General features: G+C 39.4%; 1 protein-coding gene across 2 annotated transcripts in view; it reads right to left on the bottom strand.

Annotated features, from left to right (window-relative positions):
• stk10 (serine/threonine kinase 10) overlaps positions 1 to 17,297 on the bottom strand; it is a 102,631-nt gene that overhangs the window by 2,082 nt on the left and 83,252 nt on the right. For both annotated transcript variants that reach the window (XM_079834021.1, XM_079834020.1), the window contains exons 11-18: positions 14,398 to 14,521; positions 10,717 to 10,896; positions 10,067 to 10,159; positions 7,107 to 7,236; positions 6,862 to 6,986; positions 3,595 to 3,783; positions 3,389 to 3,514; positions 1,834 to 1,947 (exon numbers count right to left, since the gene is read on the bottom strand). In XM_079834021.1, the coding sequence (XP_079690147.1) occupies positions 1,834 to 1,947; positions 3,389 to 3,514; positions 3,595 to 3,783; positions 6,862 to 6,986; positions 7,107 to 7,236; positions 10,067 to 10,159; positions 10,717 to 10,896; positions 14,398 to 14,521 (1,081 nt within the window). The remainder of the gene's footprint in view (positions 1 to 1,833; positions 1,948 to 3,388; positions 3,515 to 3,594; positions 3,784 to 6,861; positions 6,987 to 7,106; positions 7,237 to 10,066; positions 10,160 to 10,716; positions 10,897 to 14,397; positions 14,522 to 17,297) is intronic.

Below are 17,297 nucleotides of genomic sequence, written 5' to 3'. Positions count from 1 at the left end.
ATGGTAAAGACCTCTTTATACCAAAATTGAAATAATAAGGCCCAGGCTGAGGTAAAAATGCAAATTCACGCATGAACAGTAGAGGGCGCAGCTCTGCTGCCATTCTGGATAATGGTAGAATAAGATGCAGGAGAAAAAAGTTTTAACAATAAAAACAAAAAATCTTGTAATTTTCATCATCAAAGGTCAGCAGCAAGACATTGGTAAATTAAATATAAAGGTAGATTAAATGCATAAAATAGTTGTTTTATTTAACATTTAGTTATTGGAGGTTTGCATAGTACTCTGATTTTGCATTTGACTGATTTTATTCATTTTGAGGAGTACTGAATCTTTATTGTGCAAGTGAGATAAATAAATGCTCACATTTAGTCTAGAACTACAATAACCCTCATGTTCACACACACGCCTCTGCACTTCAACATGAGGGCAGGAGAGCTGTCAGTCAAATTAATGTGAAAAAGTAACTGAGATATTTTGTTGTAAATTTGAAAAGTAATGCGTTACTTTACTAGTTACTTGGAAAAAGTAATATTATAACGTAACTCAAGTTACTTGTAATGCGTTTCCCCCAACACTGATAGGAACTATACTCTCATTCCTGCGTAATAATCAAGGAACTTTGAGCCGTTCCATGAGTGCAGCGGCGCAATATTACACATTACTCAGGGTGTTTTATACTGGGCACGTTTGCTGCGGTTCGAGTCTGATTGTTCCCTCCGCCTCCGCAGTGTTGGTCTGGTTTCACACTCAACTTGAACCCTGGTGCGTTTGCGTTGATCTTACGTCATCACGTAACATGTTTTTTTTATTAATTTGGTGCTATTATGTGACAGCTTTCACATTAGCAATTTTTCATGCGAACCGTGCTCCATTTCGAACTAAACTGCCAGAGTAAAAACACCCTGAGACAATAGAAGAAGAACACATCGTCTCACGCGCACACTGTAGACTTGTGGCATTGATCGGTTACGGTAACTTTGGCCGATGTCAAATAACAGTCATACGTTTCCCTAATGAATGAAACAGTTTGTTATCATACAGATTGAGAGCGCGAATGGTCTCTCTCTCTCTCTGTCTGTTTATATGTGTGTAGCCTTTACATGCGGGGGAGGAGTTGAGATTTTCAAATAAAAAAAAATCGAATAATTCCCAGCGATCATCGAATATTATTTTTGCTTGAAATGCCCATCCCTAGTTCACACCAGATGCGAATGAAGCGTTAAACGCAAGTGATTTACATGATCAGTCAATGCAAAGATGCGAATAGACATTCTGCGGGCGGTTCGTGCGAATGAGGCGGCGCGAAGGACACGCCGTGAGTTGAGTGTTTGACGCACTTAACGCGTGATTCTTGCGAATTGCACAAGTTGAAAAATCGGAACTGTGGCGGATATTCACGCCGTGTTAACCGATCAAGAGCTTGTTCTAGTAGTGACAACCATGAGGACAAAATCATATGTGGATACCCGGAGCTGTACGATACGTCTTCATACTTTATAGAAACCGGGATAAATGGATCTTGAGTGAGGAGGTCAGACAGTCTGGTAAATTGTAAAAAAAACGCTCAACTCAATTTGAGCTCTACATATGAGACTACAACTAGCTAAAGCCGGCAAATTGAGCTTATTCGCTGTATGTTAAAACAATCCATGTCAGCCATTTCACAACAAGACTGGAGCCGAATTCGCGTCTGTTGTGAAGTGAATGTCACATGCGAGTAAACTCAAAATGTTCAAGCGTCCAACTACGCGCGAATAGCGTGATTTATTCGTGCAAGTCGCGTCTGGTGTGAACGCAGCATAAGAGTGTAAGTAAGAGAGAGCTCCAGACCTTCTTCCTGGGCTTGAGGTGTTCTCTCCAGTCCTTCAGCTGCTGGTTGTGCTGCTCGTCCAGTGACTTCAGACGCTGCGTTTCGTTCTCGATGAGCAGGTGACATTTCTCATTCTGCAGGAGACATTCACACAGTCAGACGTGTAGTGATCGCTGTCAAGAGTCAATGCACGGTGTAATGAACTATTCACACACAAAAAAAAAGCCTTAATGCAATTGTCATCATGAGTCATGACACAAGACAGTGAGACGAGATGCAACACAAACATGTTGGGAAATCCTAAAAGTATACAGTAACAAATCATTTGCAAACTTATAGTTAATTCAAAGTTTATCTTCTGCAGAACAAAAAAAGAGTGTTGGATAATGTTGTGGTCCGAACAAAAACAAGAAATTACAAGAAAAGGTTAGAATCGTGAGTTCTGAACTCTGAATTACGAGAAAAAGTCAGAATCGTGAGTTCTGAACTCTGAATTACGAGAAAAAGTCAGAATCGTGAGTTCTGAACTCAGAATTACGAGAAAAAGTCAGAATCGTGAGTTCTGAACTCAGAATTACGAGAAAAAGTCAGAATCGTGAGTTCTGATCTCGGAATTGCGAGAAAAAGTCAGAATCGTGAGTTCTGATCTCGGAATTGCGAGAAAAAGTCAGAATCGTGAGTTCTGAACTCAGAATTACGAGAAAAAGTCAGAATCGTGAGTTCTGAACTCGGAATTACGAGAAAAAGTTAGAATTGTGAGTTCTGAACTCGGAATTGCGAGAAAAAGTTAGAATTGTGAGTTCTGAACTCGGAATTGCGAGAAAAAGTTAGAATTGTGAGTTCTGAACTCGGAATTGCGAGAACAAGTCAGAATTGCGAGTTCTGAACTCGGAATTACGAGAAAAAGTTAGAATCGTGAGTTCTGAACTCGGAATTACGAGAAAAAGTTAGAATTGTGAGTTCTGAACTCGGAATTGCGAGAAAAAGTTAGAATTGTGAGTTCTGAACTCGGAATTGCGAGAACAAGTCAGAATTGTGAGTTCTGAACTCGGAATTGCGAGAAAAAGTTAGAATTGTGAGTTTTGAACTCGGAATTACGAGAAAGTCAGAATCGTGAGTTCTGAACTCGCAATTACGAGAAAAAGTTAGAATTGTGAGTTCTGAACTCGGAATTGCGAGAAAAAGTTAGAATTGTGAGTTCTGAACTCGGAATTGCGAGAAAGTCAGAATTGTGAGTTTCTGAATTCGTCAATGCACGGTGTAATAAATGAACTATTCACACACACACACACACACACACACACACACACACACACACACACACACACACACACACACACACACAAAAAAGCCTTAATGCAATTGTCATCATGAGCTACACATGACAGTGAGACGAGATGCAACACAAACATGTTGGGAAATCCTAAAAGTATACAGTAACAAATCATTTGCAAACTTAGTTTATAGTTAATTCAAAGTTTATCTTCTGCAGAACAAAAAAAGAGTGTTGGATAATGTTGTGGTCCGAACAAAAACACTGTGTGGTGACAAACAAAAGCGCTGTGTGTAGGTCACCTGCAGCTGCTGGAGTTCTCTGCTGTTCCCCTCACACTCGTTGGCCATCTCCCTCATCTGGTTGTCGTGTTTCTGCTGCTGGTGCAATCGCTCGGCCTTCTGCCTCTTCTCCTCCAGCCTGGTGAACTGAGCACGAGAGAGAAGGCTCAGAACGGAGGACACACACACACTGTCAGAGAACCAGAGCTCACAGAGGTGTGCTTTACCTGCTTGACCTTTTCCCGGTCTTCCGCAGAGTTTCCGGTGGAGTTAATCTTCAGGCTCTTCTTGAACATGACCATGCGTGTTTTGCCCTCGCTGCGCTGGATCTTGGGCAGCCGGTTCTTCTCCTGTTGCTGTCGAGCCTTGAGGATCTCGACCATCCGCTGGTTATAGCACTGCATCTGCTCCTGCTCCTGAGACACCACACACACCATACAGACACGGGTCAGTGTCAGGGCACTAACAGACAGTACAACCTTTCCACCAACAGGGGGCAGAACCCCATCATGCACACTTCCATTGAATGATATGTGTGTTATTTAAACCAGGAACTACTAATGCCAGGCTAAAGTCTGAGTCACATTTAAAAAATACAAAAACACTGAGAAAAAAAAAACAAAAAATAATAATAATCAAAAAGGTAATAGCGACTTTTAAACTCGCAATTATGTCATTTTCTTCCTACAATTGTCGTTATAAACTGAGAATTGCCAGATAAAGTCAGAATTGTGAGTTCTGAACTCAGAATTACAAGAAAAAGTCAGAATTGCGAGGAAAAGTCCGAAAAAAAGTTATAATTGTGAGTTATACACTTGTAGTTACAACTCACAATTGTGACTTTCTGACTCTCACATAAATTGATGTATTCAATGGCAGAAAGTAGCTTCCATAAGCAGTGTTGGGGAGTAGCGGAATACATGTACCGGCGTTACGTGTCCAGAATACAAATTATGAGAAACTGTATTCTGTTACAGTTACAATTTAAATAGTTGGTATTTATAATACATTTACATTGTTGACATCAATGGATTACATTACGATACTTCTCGGTTTCACAAGTTTATTCACTCTCTAAATAAATTAAGACAACTCATGCATTTCCCAGAACGCCCCAATATGAAAACGCGCGATTTGCGTGATCAGTCTCAGTGGAGTCGGAAGAGGAACAGCGGGAGCTAGAGCTAGACAACAGAGGACAACAGAGCCAGGGCAAGAACGCGGTTCTATCTCGGAAATTCAAACAGCATTTCACATTAAAGAAAGAGAATGGAGAACGAAATATAACTGTGTCAGTGAAGAGCGGCTCTGTGATCAGTTCTATAAACGCTGCTCCGTCTGAAAGCACTGAGAGTTTAAAAAACCATCACACGTCAAATATCTAAACGAAGCATTCATGAACCTGTTGTCCAACAAAATACAACGTTTAATAACACGTCTTAACTCACTTCATACATTCAGTCGAGTGTTTGTGAGCTGATGTGGCTTCTTATCACAGAATGAGGCGGACAATGCATTATTTTATAGTATTCTATAGTGATAAAGTCTGTCAATCAGCACTTTATTATCAGGAAAATACCCGAGAAGGCTTGAAGAAAAAAAAAAAAGCGTTTTTATATTTTACTGTATCTCTTTACATAAATGTTATTTTCTATTTAAAACTATAATTTCGTTAGGCTGGGTTTAAAAACCCTACTCATCCGCCCTATAGGTTGCATGTGAGAGGAAAAACGTTGCTTTCTTCCACTTACATTTGTATTTTACTGTATCTCTTATAGGGCTGTCAAAAAAAACATTTGAATATTCGTTGAATTTACACTTACATTTGCACTTGCAGTTTTATGCACTTTTGTTGACTCGATGCTTGATTTGGTTTGCATTTGCTTGTTGCGCTCGCTTGCGCCCTCTTGTGGGCATAAGAGACGATAAAGTACTTTTCCCCTCTAAAATTAAGTATTGCCTTTAGAATTCGTAAATTGATCATATTTAAGAAAGAATTTTGAATGTAGCTTTTCAGCCATTTTGACAGCCCTAATCTCTTAACATAAATATTATTTTCTACTTAAAAACTATAATTTCGTTATTTTACTCACCCAACTAATGACTGGCTTTCCGATAGGTTACACGCACTTTTCACAATCCATTACGGAGCTGATCAGTTTTGATTTTGCATATTGTTCTTTAAACGTTCTTTCGTGCAGTTCACAATATTTCAATAACATCATTTATTTTCCAGCCTATGCAATGCTTTGCACAACAAAAAGTGAAATGTGCTGGTAAATCCCCAGTTTCGGTCTGAGTTTTGCTCCCGTTTTCTTGCTCTTGATTTGTTGTTCTTCTGTGTTTTAATAAATGCGTGTTATCAGAATCACCTTCATTCTTTCATTTGATTTGACATTGTCTTTAAAAGTAATAACCAGACAAGCGTTATTTGACGTTCGCTGAAGTCTGGGTTTTTCTTTAAACTGCCGCTTCAGTGCGGGGGCAAGAGTTGTGACAATGAGCACGATCTCACCAGACACTACAATTAGGCTTATAATTCATTAATAAGGACTGTTTTTTTTGTACATAATCAAATATTTTAAGTTAAATTCACAGTGTAAGACAAGAGACTATGTCAAGATCAATATTTGGAGTATTTTCACAGACTACGTCATGTCTATGGCATAGACTACAATATTTAAAATAGCATATATGCATTAGTTGTATTCTCATTTTAATTTACAGAGCAATCCCTGCAGTGCAAAGTTTATAGGTTAACTATAGAAGAGACTAGGATTAGTGTGTGTCGCTCACGCAAGACTCGCAACGGGGGGCGGCACTCCATCGTGATGTCGGTCAGCCATCATCGGCACAACCCTTGTGGAAGTAATCCAAGTATTCAGAATACGTTAACAAATTACATTTTTGGCCATGTATTCTGTATTCTGAGACAAAATACATTTTGAAAGTATCCTTCCCAACACTGTCCATAACATGAACATGGTTAAAAAAAATAAAAAAAATAAAGATTTTTCACCCCTGGAATTTGTAATAACTGAGAAGGATTTTTAAGATCATTAAATTTCAGGAATATTTGCTAATGAATCATTCAGACTGATACATGAACGTTGTAGTTCAGTTTAAGTATTTATTTATTTCCAGTTATTAGTGCCACAGTATTTATACTGTATACTATTATAGTTTTTATTAATATTCTGAATGTACTTTTATTTTCATATCTTCAGTCTAAATATCTTAAATTATTAAAAAAAATAATACTTTTCAGGCCTGGTATAACAACATTTGTATTAATGTTCTGATATTTCCAGGTTTTCTATGACCATAAAGTTACCCTGAAACTACAATACTCCCGTTAAAATCAACAAAACAGGAAGTGCAAATGTTCTCCATTCCTTTCTGTCGCACCATAGCAGTGGACCAGTAGTAAGAATTAAGAATCATTCTCACACACACACACACACATTAAAAGACTTGAGTGTAAGCATCCAGACCTTCTCGTGTTTCTTGAGGAGCTGGTGTCTCTGCATGAAGTACTGGTCCTTCAGCTGCTGTTTGAGGAGCTGGTGTCTCTCGTACAAGTTCTTCTCTTCCATGTCCCAAATAGTGGACTCTCGCTCTGACAGATGAAAAGAGCACTCGGGTTGTGAGCATAGTCTACATAAAACCTTCAACATGGAAGTCATACGAGTTCTTAATCCTTTTCATACCAATTCAAATACTGTGTGTACATGTTTACCTCTAAGCAGAGCCTGTTTTTTGAGGAGGCACTGCCGCTCCGTCTCGGAGATTTCCCGCTTATTTTCAGCAATGATCCTCTTCAGAGTTGAGTCAAGGTGATCCTTCTGATCTGCAAGGAACTTATCTTCCTGTACAAGAGCCAGACAGAATAACACTCAAACCTCTTTAACACACAGAGATGCCAGTGATAATGTTCAGCTGATAGATTTCAAGATCATGGAAAAACTATCATTTAAATTAATAAAAAAAAAAAAACACACACAATTAGTGACCTTTAACACCAGGGCTTGACATTGACTTTTTTGCTCCGCAGTCAATGTGGCTAGTAGTTTTCCAAAGTTATCAGCATTTTCACTGGCCACAATTTTGACACCGATACCACGGGGGAAAACTGCCATATAGATGTTTTTAATATTTTCTCATAATGTGGCAGCAGGAATATTAGGCTGCTGTCACTTTAAGAGCTGATGCACGATCCATTACACTGTTACACATGCGTTTTCTTTCACAAATGACTGTGTTTACGTGAATACTCGCCAAGAGCGGCCTTTTGACATTATTTTGTGTGTATTTGACTGTTTAAGCGCAATAAGCAATGAAGAAGAGCTCAATATAGTGCTGAGAGGGGCTTTATGTGCCGCACTTTTGAGCACAAAATTTGCGGGAAGTAAAATTATGCGCAATTTGCAACAATATTCATCCGGAGCAAATGAAGCGAGTGAGTGAGAGGAGGAGGGTGTGTGAGAGAGAGAGAGAGATGCTGGTGTCCTGTGTCTGTTCTGAGGAAAATGAGTATTGAAGCGTTTCAGATATTTCAGTATCGATATAACAGCACGCTTCCAGGTTGTTCAAAATGCTGCGGCGAGATTCCTGAAGGAAAAGAGGAAATTTGAGCCCGGCTAAAATCAAGGGCTTTTGACACGGCTGGCCCCACACGGTGGAACAAGCTCACACTTCCTCTCTGTCTGAGGTTCAAGTCATGTCTCAAAACGTATTTATTTTCTGTTGCTTTTAGCTTATAATGATCGTTCTGTTTTAAACTGTGCTCATTTTTTATTTCTATTGGCTCTGTTTCCTATGGCCAGTGGCCATTTTTAAATGTGCTCTATAAACTGAACTGATGTGTATCGAAAAATCGATATTTTTGCCCTTAGTTTATTATTTCAGATGGCGTTTTAAAAGACTACAATTGAAAAATGTATATATTATATAAATTCAACCCACAAAAGTGGCTCGTAGGAGCGACTGCGTTACACACCACTGCAGAAATACACACGTGGGTGTTAATGTCAAGCCCAGTTTATCGCCATAAATAGAATTATATTTAATTTATTTAATATATTTTAACATATCTATAATTTTATATTATACTTTATATATATATTAGGGCTGTCAAAAGATTAATCGCATCCAAAATAAAAGTTTGTGTTTACATAATATATGTGTGTGTACTCTGTTAATTATTATTTATATATAAATACACACACAAGCATGAATATATTTAAGAAAAAAATATTATTTTTATATATAAAACATTTATATTTATATTTCTGGGTCATGTGTCTGAACGCCGGATCTGCGTCATATTCTCGCGCATGCGTCGTGGAGACACACACGGAAGACAAGAACAAGCTGGATAAAGGTGTTATTTTGATTTTTTTTTGCGCACAAAAACTATTATCGTCGCATCGTAAAATTATTGTAGAGTCACTGTGGTGAGATAGACTTTGTACATATGTGAGTGTAAATGTACTGAATGCCAATGGAGGCCTATCTGAAGCCTTTCTCAGCCATCAGCTTTCAACTAAAATATCTTCATTTGTGTTCTGAAGATGAACGGAGGTCTGACGGGTGTCGAACGACATAAGGGTGAGTAATTAATGACAGAATTTAAATTTTTGGGTGAACTAACCCTTTAAGACAGTGATATTAAAAGACCATATTCAATATACACTTTATTGATGATGCATACTTTGTACAGGCAAGCAGATGAACACAGTATATTAACACAACACAAGGTTTCGAAAGCCATTATAAAGAAAACATTCATATTCTGGGCTCATCTACTCACATGTATATATTAAGCATCACCAAAAGGTGTTAACGGAATTTAATCTTTTAATATCACTGTTATAGTAAATTAAGGCAATAATAAGATTTCTTTGGCCTGGCGTCGGTTCATCCCAATCAGCGCTTTAATTCTAATGGTCTTTCTACATGGTTAATCCGTGTTTAAAATGAACTCGATTTAAAATAAAACCCAGATCAACAAATCCTAGATTAGCGTTAAACTTTGCTTAATTGAATCCTTATTGGTGCAACTCACCCTATAGTGTTTTTCACATTAGCCGTTTTAACTTCCTGCTGTTTTCAGTGATTGAAATACTGCAGCAGGTGCTGAATATGGATCACAAGTGCCCAAAACTTGAATCTTGTTCACATATTTTTTAAAAATTGACAGGCTTGCTCTGCAGTTCTATGGCTGTTTTGCCCTCCAGGGTCACGCGACTGAAAACTATGAATAGCACACGTTCAGTTATAGACTCGAGTCTTCCTTTTTGTGTTCCCAGAACTCAGTTGGTCTCAATTGCAGGATATTTTATTTTTCAATATAATCTTTCACTTACTATTTTTGATTGAAGTCAGTTTTATGACCAGGGTTTCTAGACATTGTTGTGTGGGCGGTTCGGTTTCGATTCAAACAAATGGCAAAATTAGCTTTCACTGGTGTTTTGGAGAAGATGCTCTTCATCGAGGGCTTTGGTGATTTGCGGTTTTCAAGAGCACTTCTCAAGGTCAGTGGAGATGCTTGCAAAGCCTGATTTTCATTGGTCATTTTCTACTACTTGAATTGGGCACTGAAATGGATAATTCTGTGCCTTCTGTCCATGATAAAAGGTTGAAATTGCTCAAAAGTGGAGGCGTGTTTTTCTTCAGACGGCCACGGCTTAAACAAACCTTGCTTAGTTTCAGCTGTTGAAAGTTGCTCATTTTGACCTTCAAACTGTCTTTCCTCTGACTCCTGGGCAGTTTCTCCACTTCTTGTTTGACCTGAGACAAAATTAAGATAAACAATTGAACATTTAACACAAATCAATGTTATTTAAAATGACCCCATAAAGTATTTAGAGACTTGGGTCACATTTAAAGACATGTATGATAATGAGCACTTTTACACTGGTCTATATTGTAAGCAAGAGAACATTATGTGAGATGTTAGCAACTCAATATTTCATCTGATCTTTCGTCCATTTTATTCATAACTCAAACTGCATAAAAAACAACCATATTGTTTCTAGAAGTTGTCGTCGTTTCTCTTCAGAAAACTCAATACACTGACAGTTTCATATTTAATATTCTTCTCAATTTCATTGACAAAATTGTTCAAACATTTTTTCATTATCATTAGCAAAAATGTTCTCAGTAATTTGATTAACGAGATGTACAATGATGCCAGGTTTCAACAAACAAAAACAGATTATTAGATTAAAAAAGTTAAAATATGCAAATTCAAATATATTAACAGAACAAATTTGGGAAATCATTGAAACTGAATGTGCTTTAGGTGTACTTTTTGGGGCCACATATTTCAGGTATAACTCGATTACCTCTTTCTTCTTGTGCTTCATCTGGTCCTGGAACTTGGCGTAAGCTTTCTCTTGTTCGGCGCGAATGCGTTTGCCCTCGTCCCGCAGCCGTGTGGTGTGATCCAACTCCATTTTCTCTATGGTCTGCTTCTGCTGTTTCTCCAGGGTCTCCAGCTCCGTGTCAAAGAATTTTTTCTTGGCCTGTAAGCAGAGCCGCAGACCAATATATCAGCACGGTTTATTAACATTTTACACAAGTGCATAAAGTGTGTAATATTGTGGAAGACAGTTACTATAGAGTTTCTCTCCTCCCAGGAATATTATATTATAAAATGCAGGCTTGAATGGGAACGCCACTCCCTCTAATACCACCTGCCAGTGACTAGCAATTGCAACTATCAAAACATGTACGGCCTGTATAAAAGGGATGAGCCTGTCAATTAACCACCTCTAACTTCCTGTTTCAGGCAAGACACTATGGGCAAAACCATTTTTTTAATGAACTGGTCAATGTTAAGATGGCTTCTGTAGTACCAAATATGTTTCTTTTATTACACTTTATCTATCCATGTCTGTAGATTTCCATACAATACACATTTGTATAGGCTGCCTTCTCAAAATAAGTGCGACTGAGCCAAAAATGGCCACTTCAGTACTCCCACAGAACACATTCTTCATAGGCCACGCTCACACAGCAGCAGAATACGGTTGTCAGACCTGTATTTGAGTCTTTAATACATTCACACACAGTTCAGTCATTTATGGGAGTGACAACCACATTCTATAACCACATTCTAAAACCCGTACCAATTTTCAGGTCTCACAACAGCATTCCTGGAAAAGCAGCATTGTGTGAATGAAACCGGACTGGACAACTCGTCACACAGTGAGAGAGCCGCTCTAGACTAGATGATAATTAATTAAATTAGCTTCAGGGGCGTCAGAACCACTGTTTGTTTTTAAGACCAATGATATTAGACCCACTCACTTTTACCGTATCGAATTCAGCGCATGTCTGTTCACCCACCCCTAACCGATACACACTTTATTATTAAACACACGTTACATGCTTTATTTTCACTTCTCAAATATTTTCTTAATTTTTATTGAAAACAAAAGCCTTTTTGATCTGATGTGTAATGGGAAAAGGGAGTAGAGTGAGTTTGGCAAAAGGCGGATTTGAACATCAGGTCGATTTGCGTCAAAACATTCTGCCACACGCCTTACCCCTACACTATTGCCGCTGTAAAAATTTGGTGTCTTCCGTAATTTTGTCTGGCCCATTAAGTCGTTTAGTAAACAAGGCGGATTATTAGCATCTGCAAATGGCATCTACTCAAGTAATTTTTTTTTCTGGGGGAGGGCACACCCTCATTTTTGTACTGTAAAATATATGGACGTGTCCGTCACGTCACCCTTAGGTTTCTGAAGAGCAGTTTTGAAGCCTCAAAGTCGGCCGTTGGGTAAAAGAGGCGGGACGTGGGTGGAGCTGAGGTGACGTGATGACTAACAGACAGCAGACAAACGACAATCCACCTGTCACTCAAAGTGGCCACGCCCTTAATTATGCAACACTTTAATGTGGCGTTCACACCGGACGGGAATGATGCAAATAATTTGTGCTATTCGCACAAAGTTGGACGCTTGAACATTATGAGTTTACTTGCTTCATTCGCGCATGACATTCACTTCACAACAGACGCGAATTCGTGTCATGGGAGGAGCTTCTGCCAGCCGGCTCGTCTCGTTGAGAAATGGCTGACATGGGCTGTGTTTACACGTCTTTTTTGTTAAAATCTACTGTTAATGTGAGACAAAATATAGTTTTAAGACTTTTTTTAATTACTTTTTCATAATGTAGTTGTTTAAAGATCAAATCTGTGGTTTATTTATATAAAGAGTGCCTATTTGAACATTTTATCTGGCGTTTTCGGAGTTGTGAGCTCCAGTGGATCAGCGGCGCTCAGCGCTTGTTTACCCCGGCGAGAGCAGCCTTTCCTCAGCCAGTCCTTCTGCCGTCTGCCGCTGGCTCTGATGTCTCTGTGGTGTCTCGAGCTATAATTCGTCTTGTGTAGATCTAACGGCCGATCTTTGGTCTCATGAATCTATAATTTGTTCCCTGGCGAATCGTTTAGGCTGAGGGCAAAGTTAAGTTTTATTACTTTTTTATTTTTAGGCTATAACTTTACGTTACAGTTGTAGCCGACTAGCACTGACTTTGAATGTTTGACTGAATTGTTTACTTTATTTCATGTATAGCTTATTATATCTTTTACTTATACTTTTGTATTATTGATCAAACATAAATTTGCATTTAACAAAAAGAGACTGGGTTGTGTATCATGTAATTTAATGTTATTACAGTGATAATCATATGCACACTGAACCAGATATTAATATACAGGTTTTCTCCTCATTGTTGTCACTACTAGAGCAAGCTCCTGATTGATTAATGCGTCAAATGCTCAATTCGCTCAAATCGCGCCGCAGAATGTCTATTCGCGTATTTGCATTGACTTAACATGTAAATCACTTGTGCGAATCGCGTCCGGTGTGAACGCACCATAAGGCTTTATAAAATTTAAACAAATGAGTTGTAAAAAAATAGACTTTTTTTTAAAGCCCCCCCCCCAACAGTTGTCATGTACGGCAAATTTAGATATATAGACCAAAAACACTATTTGTACCAGGCTGTAAACATGTGTTCTTCTGCTGTAAAGTTGGGCATTTTAACATGAGCTCAATGAGATTCTGCTCCTTCTGGAGTCTGTCTCTAGTGGCCAGTCGATGAATTGCAGGTTAAGTCACTTCCGTATTGGCTTCAAGAGAAACTGCGGGAGGTTGCCGCTTGCCTCCAACGCCTATGTAATGCTTAATTTGCATTTTTAACCATAACATTTCAGAAAAATTGTAATACAAAAAACAATGTCTGCGTTCCAGACAGATTGGATTTTGGCTTTTTCCCACCTCCTTTTAGGAAACAACGTCTGAAACGTCACTCAAAGTCGGACATTCGCTGTGTGAAATCGGGGGAAATCGATCAACCCCGACCTCAGCGAGACTCGTCATTTAACGTGACTTGCCGCATCCTGCTTCCAATGAATATAACCGTAAAAACAAACTTTAACATTAGACATTAAGTTCATGTAATGCAACCTTCGTTTTTTGCTTTTCGTCAGCTGTTTTCAAAGCCATTTTATATTATTTTTATTCTGTTTTGCCATAATTGACAAAAACACGATAAGCTCTCATTGTATCATGGCGACATCATGTGGTCAACCTGTGAACGTGACGTGTGATTGACTGGAACTCACTGAGGTCTGAAGTGGGACATTTAATTTGGGGTATTCCCACGTCCAACTTAGTCTGGAACGCAGCATTAGGGTCATAAATACTGCGTCTGAAAGTAATACTGCGTCTGAAAGGGAAACTCCTACAATTGCATATGCAATAAGATCTACACGTTTTCAGACACCTTTTAACAGCAAAAGAGGGTCTTAATATACTGTGATTAATCAACAAGGGGAAGTATGGTGATATATATATTACCTCATTTTTGACCCCATTCACCTGCGATGTCTTAATAGGAAAGCCATTTCATAACGTCTTTAAATTGAGCTTAACTTATTGCACAAAAACCAAAGTGGTGGCAGAGAAAGATGGAGGCCACTGCTGAGGGTGCTGGAGATCTGCGACACTTACGTTCATCTCCTGGTCGAATCTGCGCTGCATCTGTTCCCGCTGATCTTTCAGCTTGAAGTTGAGCACGACCTGAGCGCGGTGCTGCTCTTTCTGCAGCAGACGCAGATCTCGAAGCTCCTGACGCCTGTGTGAATGAATGAACGCAGACATTTAAATATACATGAGGAATCGTTTGACTGACTTTACATTAAAGATGCTATTTTTGTTTGTACACACGATGGAAGCCAAAGGGCATCAAAACTATTTGGATACCAACATTCTTCAAAACATCTTTTGTGTTCAGCAGAAGAAATAACATGAGGGTGAGTAAATAATGGTGATGCAATTTAAATTTTTTAGGTGGACTTTCCCTTTAAACTGAACATGTGAAGTATCCCGCCGACCAAAGAATGTCTAGAATGCAGCAATAGTCTGTTCTTCTTCTGTCACGGCCCACAGAGAGCACTACAGAGGAATCATGGGAAAGACGCCCCCACCTCATTCATTGCATGACTTCACTGACAGCCAAAGGCCAGAGGAATGTTCCACAAAGATATTTCATGTGGGGGTAAATCTCAAGCCTGTCAAAAACATGCCTCAGTCATATTTCATCATGAAACCAAAAGAAAGAAATTACATTTTGCTTAAGGAAAATGAAGTCTATAATTAAGAAGATTGAGTTCTTATTTTGATTTTGGGGTAAAATACGACCTGGACATGTTTTTGGTGAGACTGAGTGCTCTCAGTGTAACAGCTGTAACATGCAAGGGCACGATCACTCCACTAGATGGCAGAAGTGGCATTGTTTGTAGGTGCAGACGGAGTGCAGTGTGTGTGTGTGTGTGTGTGTGTGTGTGTGTGTGTGTGTGTGTGTGTGTGTGTGTGTGTGTGGTGGGAAACACTCGGTATACAATCTCCTACCACCAGCTGAGGTGCTTCAAGAGAACAGGCTAGATTAAAAAAGTTCACAAGAATTCAGATGATGGATCTGTTGAAGGGAGATTTGAGCTCTTGATTTGTCCTTTTAAAGCGGCCCACTTCCTCTGGCTGCACACAAAGCTTCCCTTGTGTATTAATGTCCCATTCGGAAAGGACAAGGTCTCGGACCTGAGACCTAAAATAGTCTGTTTACTCAGCCAAGATGCAAGATCAAGTAGAGAAACTAGTTTTTTTTTCCTGTTAAAAGGAAAGTTCACCAAAAACGAAAAGTCTGTCATCATTTACTCGCCCTCATGCCATTCCAAACCTGAAAGACTTTCGTTCATCTTTGAAACACATATGAAGATATTATAAATGATATCAGAGATTTCTGTCTGTCCATTGAAAGTCTACGCAACTACCACTTTGACTTTTATTCACATATAAAAGCAGCACGTTTGAGCTTCTCAAGAACCAATGAGGTTCATTCTTGTGTTACGCAGCACGTTTGAGCTTCAGCAAGAACCAATGAGGTTCATTCTCGTGTTACGCAGCACGTTTGAGCTTCAGCAAGAACCAATGAGGTTCATTCTCGTGTTACGCAGCACGTTTGAGCTTCAGCAAGAACCAATGAGGTTCATTCTCGTGTTACGCAGCACGTTTGAGGTTCCTCAAGAACCAATGAGGTTAATTCTCATGTTGCGCAGCACGTTTGAGCTTCTCAAGAACCAATGAGGTTCATTCTCATGTTGCGCAGCACGTTTGAGCTTCTCAAGAACCAATGAGGTTCATTCTCGTGTTACGCAGCACATTTGAGCTTCTCAAGAACCAATGAGGTTAATTCTCGTGTTACGCAGCACATTTGAGCTTCTCAAGAACCAATGAGGTTCATTCTCATGTTACGCAGCACGTTTGAGGTTCCTCAAGAACCAATGAGGTTCATTCTTGTGTTACGCAGCACGTTTGAGCTTCTCAAGAACCAATGAGGTTCATTCTCGTGTTACGCAGCACGTTTGAGCTTCTCAAGAACCAATGAGGTTAATTCTCGTGTTACGCAGCACATTTGAGCTTCTCAAGAACCAATGAGGTTCATTCTCATGTTACGCAGCACGTTTGAGCTTCTCAAGAACCAATGAGGTTCATTCTCGTGTTACGCAGCACGTTTGAGCTTCTCAAGAACCAATGAGGTTCATTCTTGTGTTACGCAGCACGTTTGAGCTTCTCAGGAACCAATGAGGTTCATTCTTGTGTTACGCAGCACGTTTGAGCTTCTCAAGAACCAATGAGGTTCATTCTTGTGTTACGCAGCACGTTTGAGCTTCTCAAGAACCAATGAGGTTCATTCTCATGTTACGCAGCACGTTTGAGGTTCCTCAAGAACCAATGAGATTCATTCTCGTGTTATGCAGCACGTTTGAGCTTCTCAAGAACCAATGAGGTTAATTCTCGTGTTACGCAGCACGTTTGAGCTTCTCAAGAACCAATGAGATTCATTCTCGTGTTATGCAGCACGTTTGAGCTTCTCAAGAACCAATGAGGTTCATTCTCATGTTACGCAGCACGTTTGAGGTTCCTCAAGAACCAATGAGATTCATTCTCGTGTTATGCAGCACGTTTGAGCTTCTCAAGAACCAATGAGGTTAATTCTCGTGTTACGCAGCACGTTTGAGCTTCTCAAGAACCAATGAGGTTCATTCTCATGTTACGCAGCACGTTTGAGGTTTCTCAAGAACCAATGAGGTTCATTCTCGTGTTACGCAGCACGTTTGAGCTTCTCAAGAACCAATGAGGTTCATTCTTGTGTTACGCAGCACGTTTGAGCTTCTCAAGAACCAATGAGGTTCATTCTCGTGTTACGCAGCACGTTTGAGCTTCTCAAGAACCAATGAGGTTCATTCTCGTGTTACGCAGCACGTTTGAGCTTCTCAAGAACCAATGAGGTTAATTCTCGTGTTACGCAGCACGTTTGAGCTTCTCAAGAACCAATGAGGTTCATTCTCGTG

The sequence above is a fragment of the Gobio gobio genome, assembly GCF_949357685.1.
Source record: "Gobio gobio genome assembly, chromosome: 14".
Classification (NCBI taxonomy): Eukaryota; Metazoa; Chordata; class Actinopteri; order Cypriniformes; family Gobionidae; genus Gobio; species Gobio gobio.
Note: the sequence above shows the minus strand (reverse complement) of the source record. Positions and strands in the feature narration are given on the sequence as shown.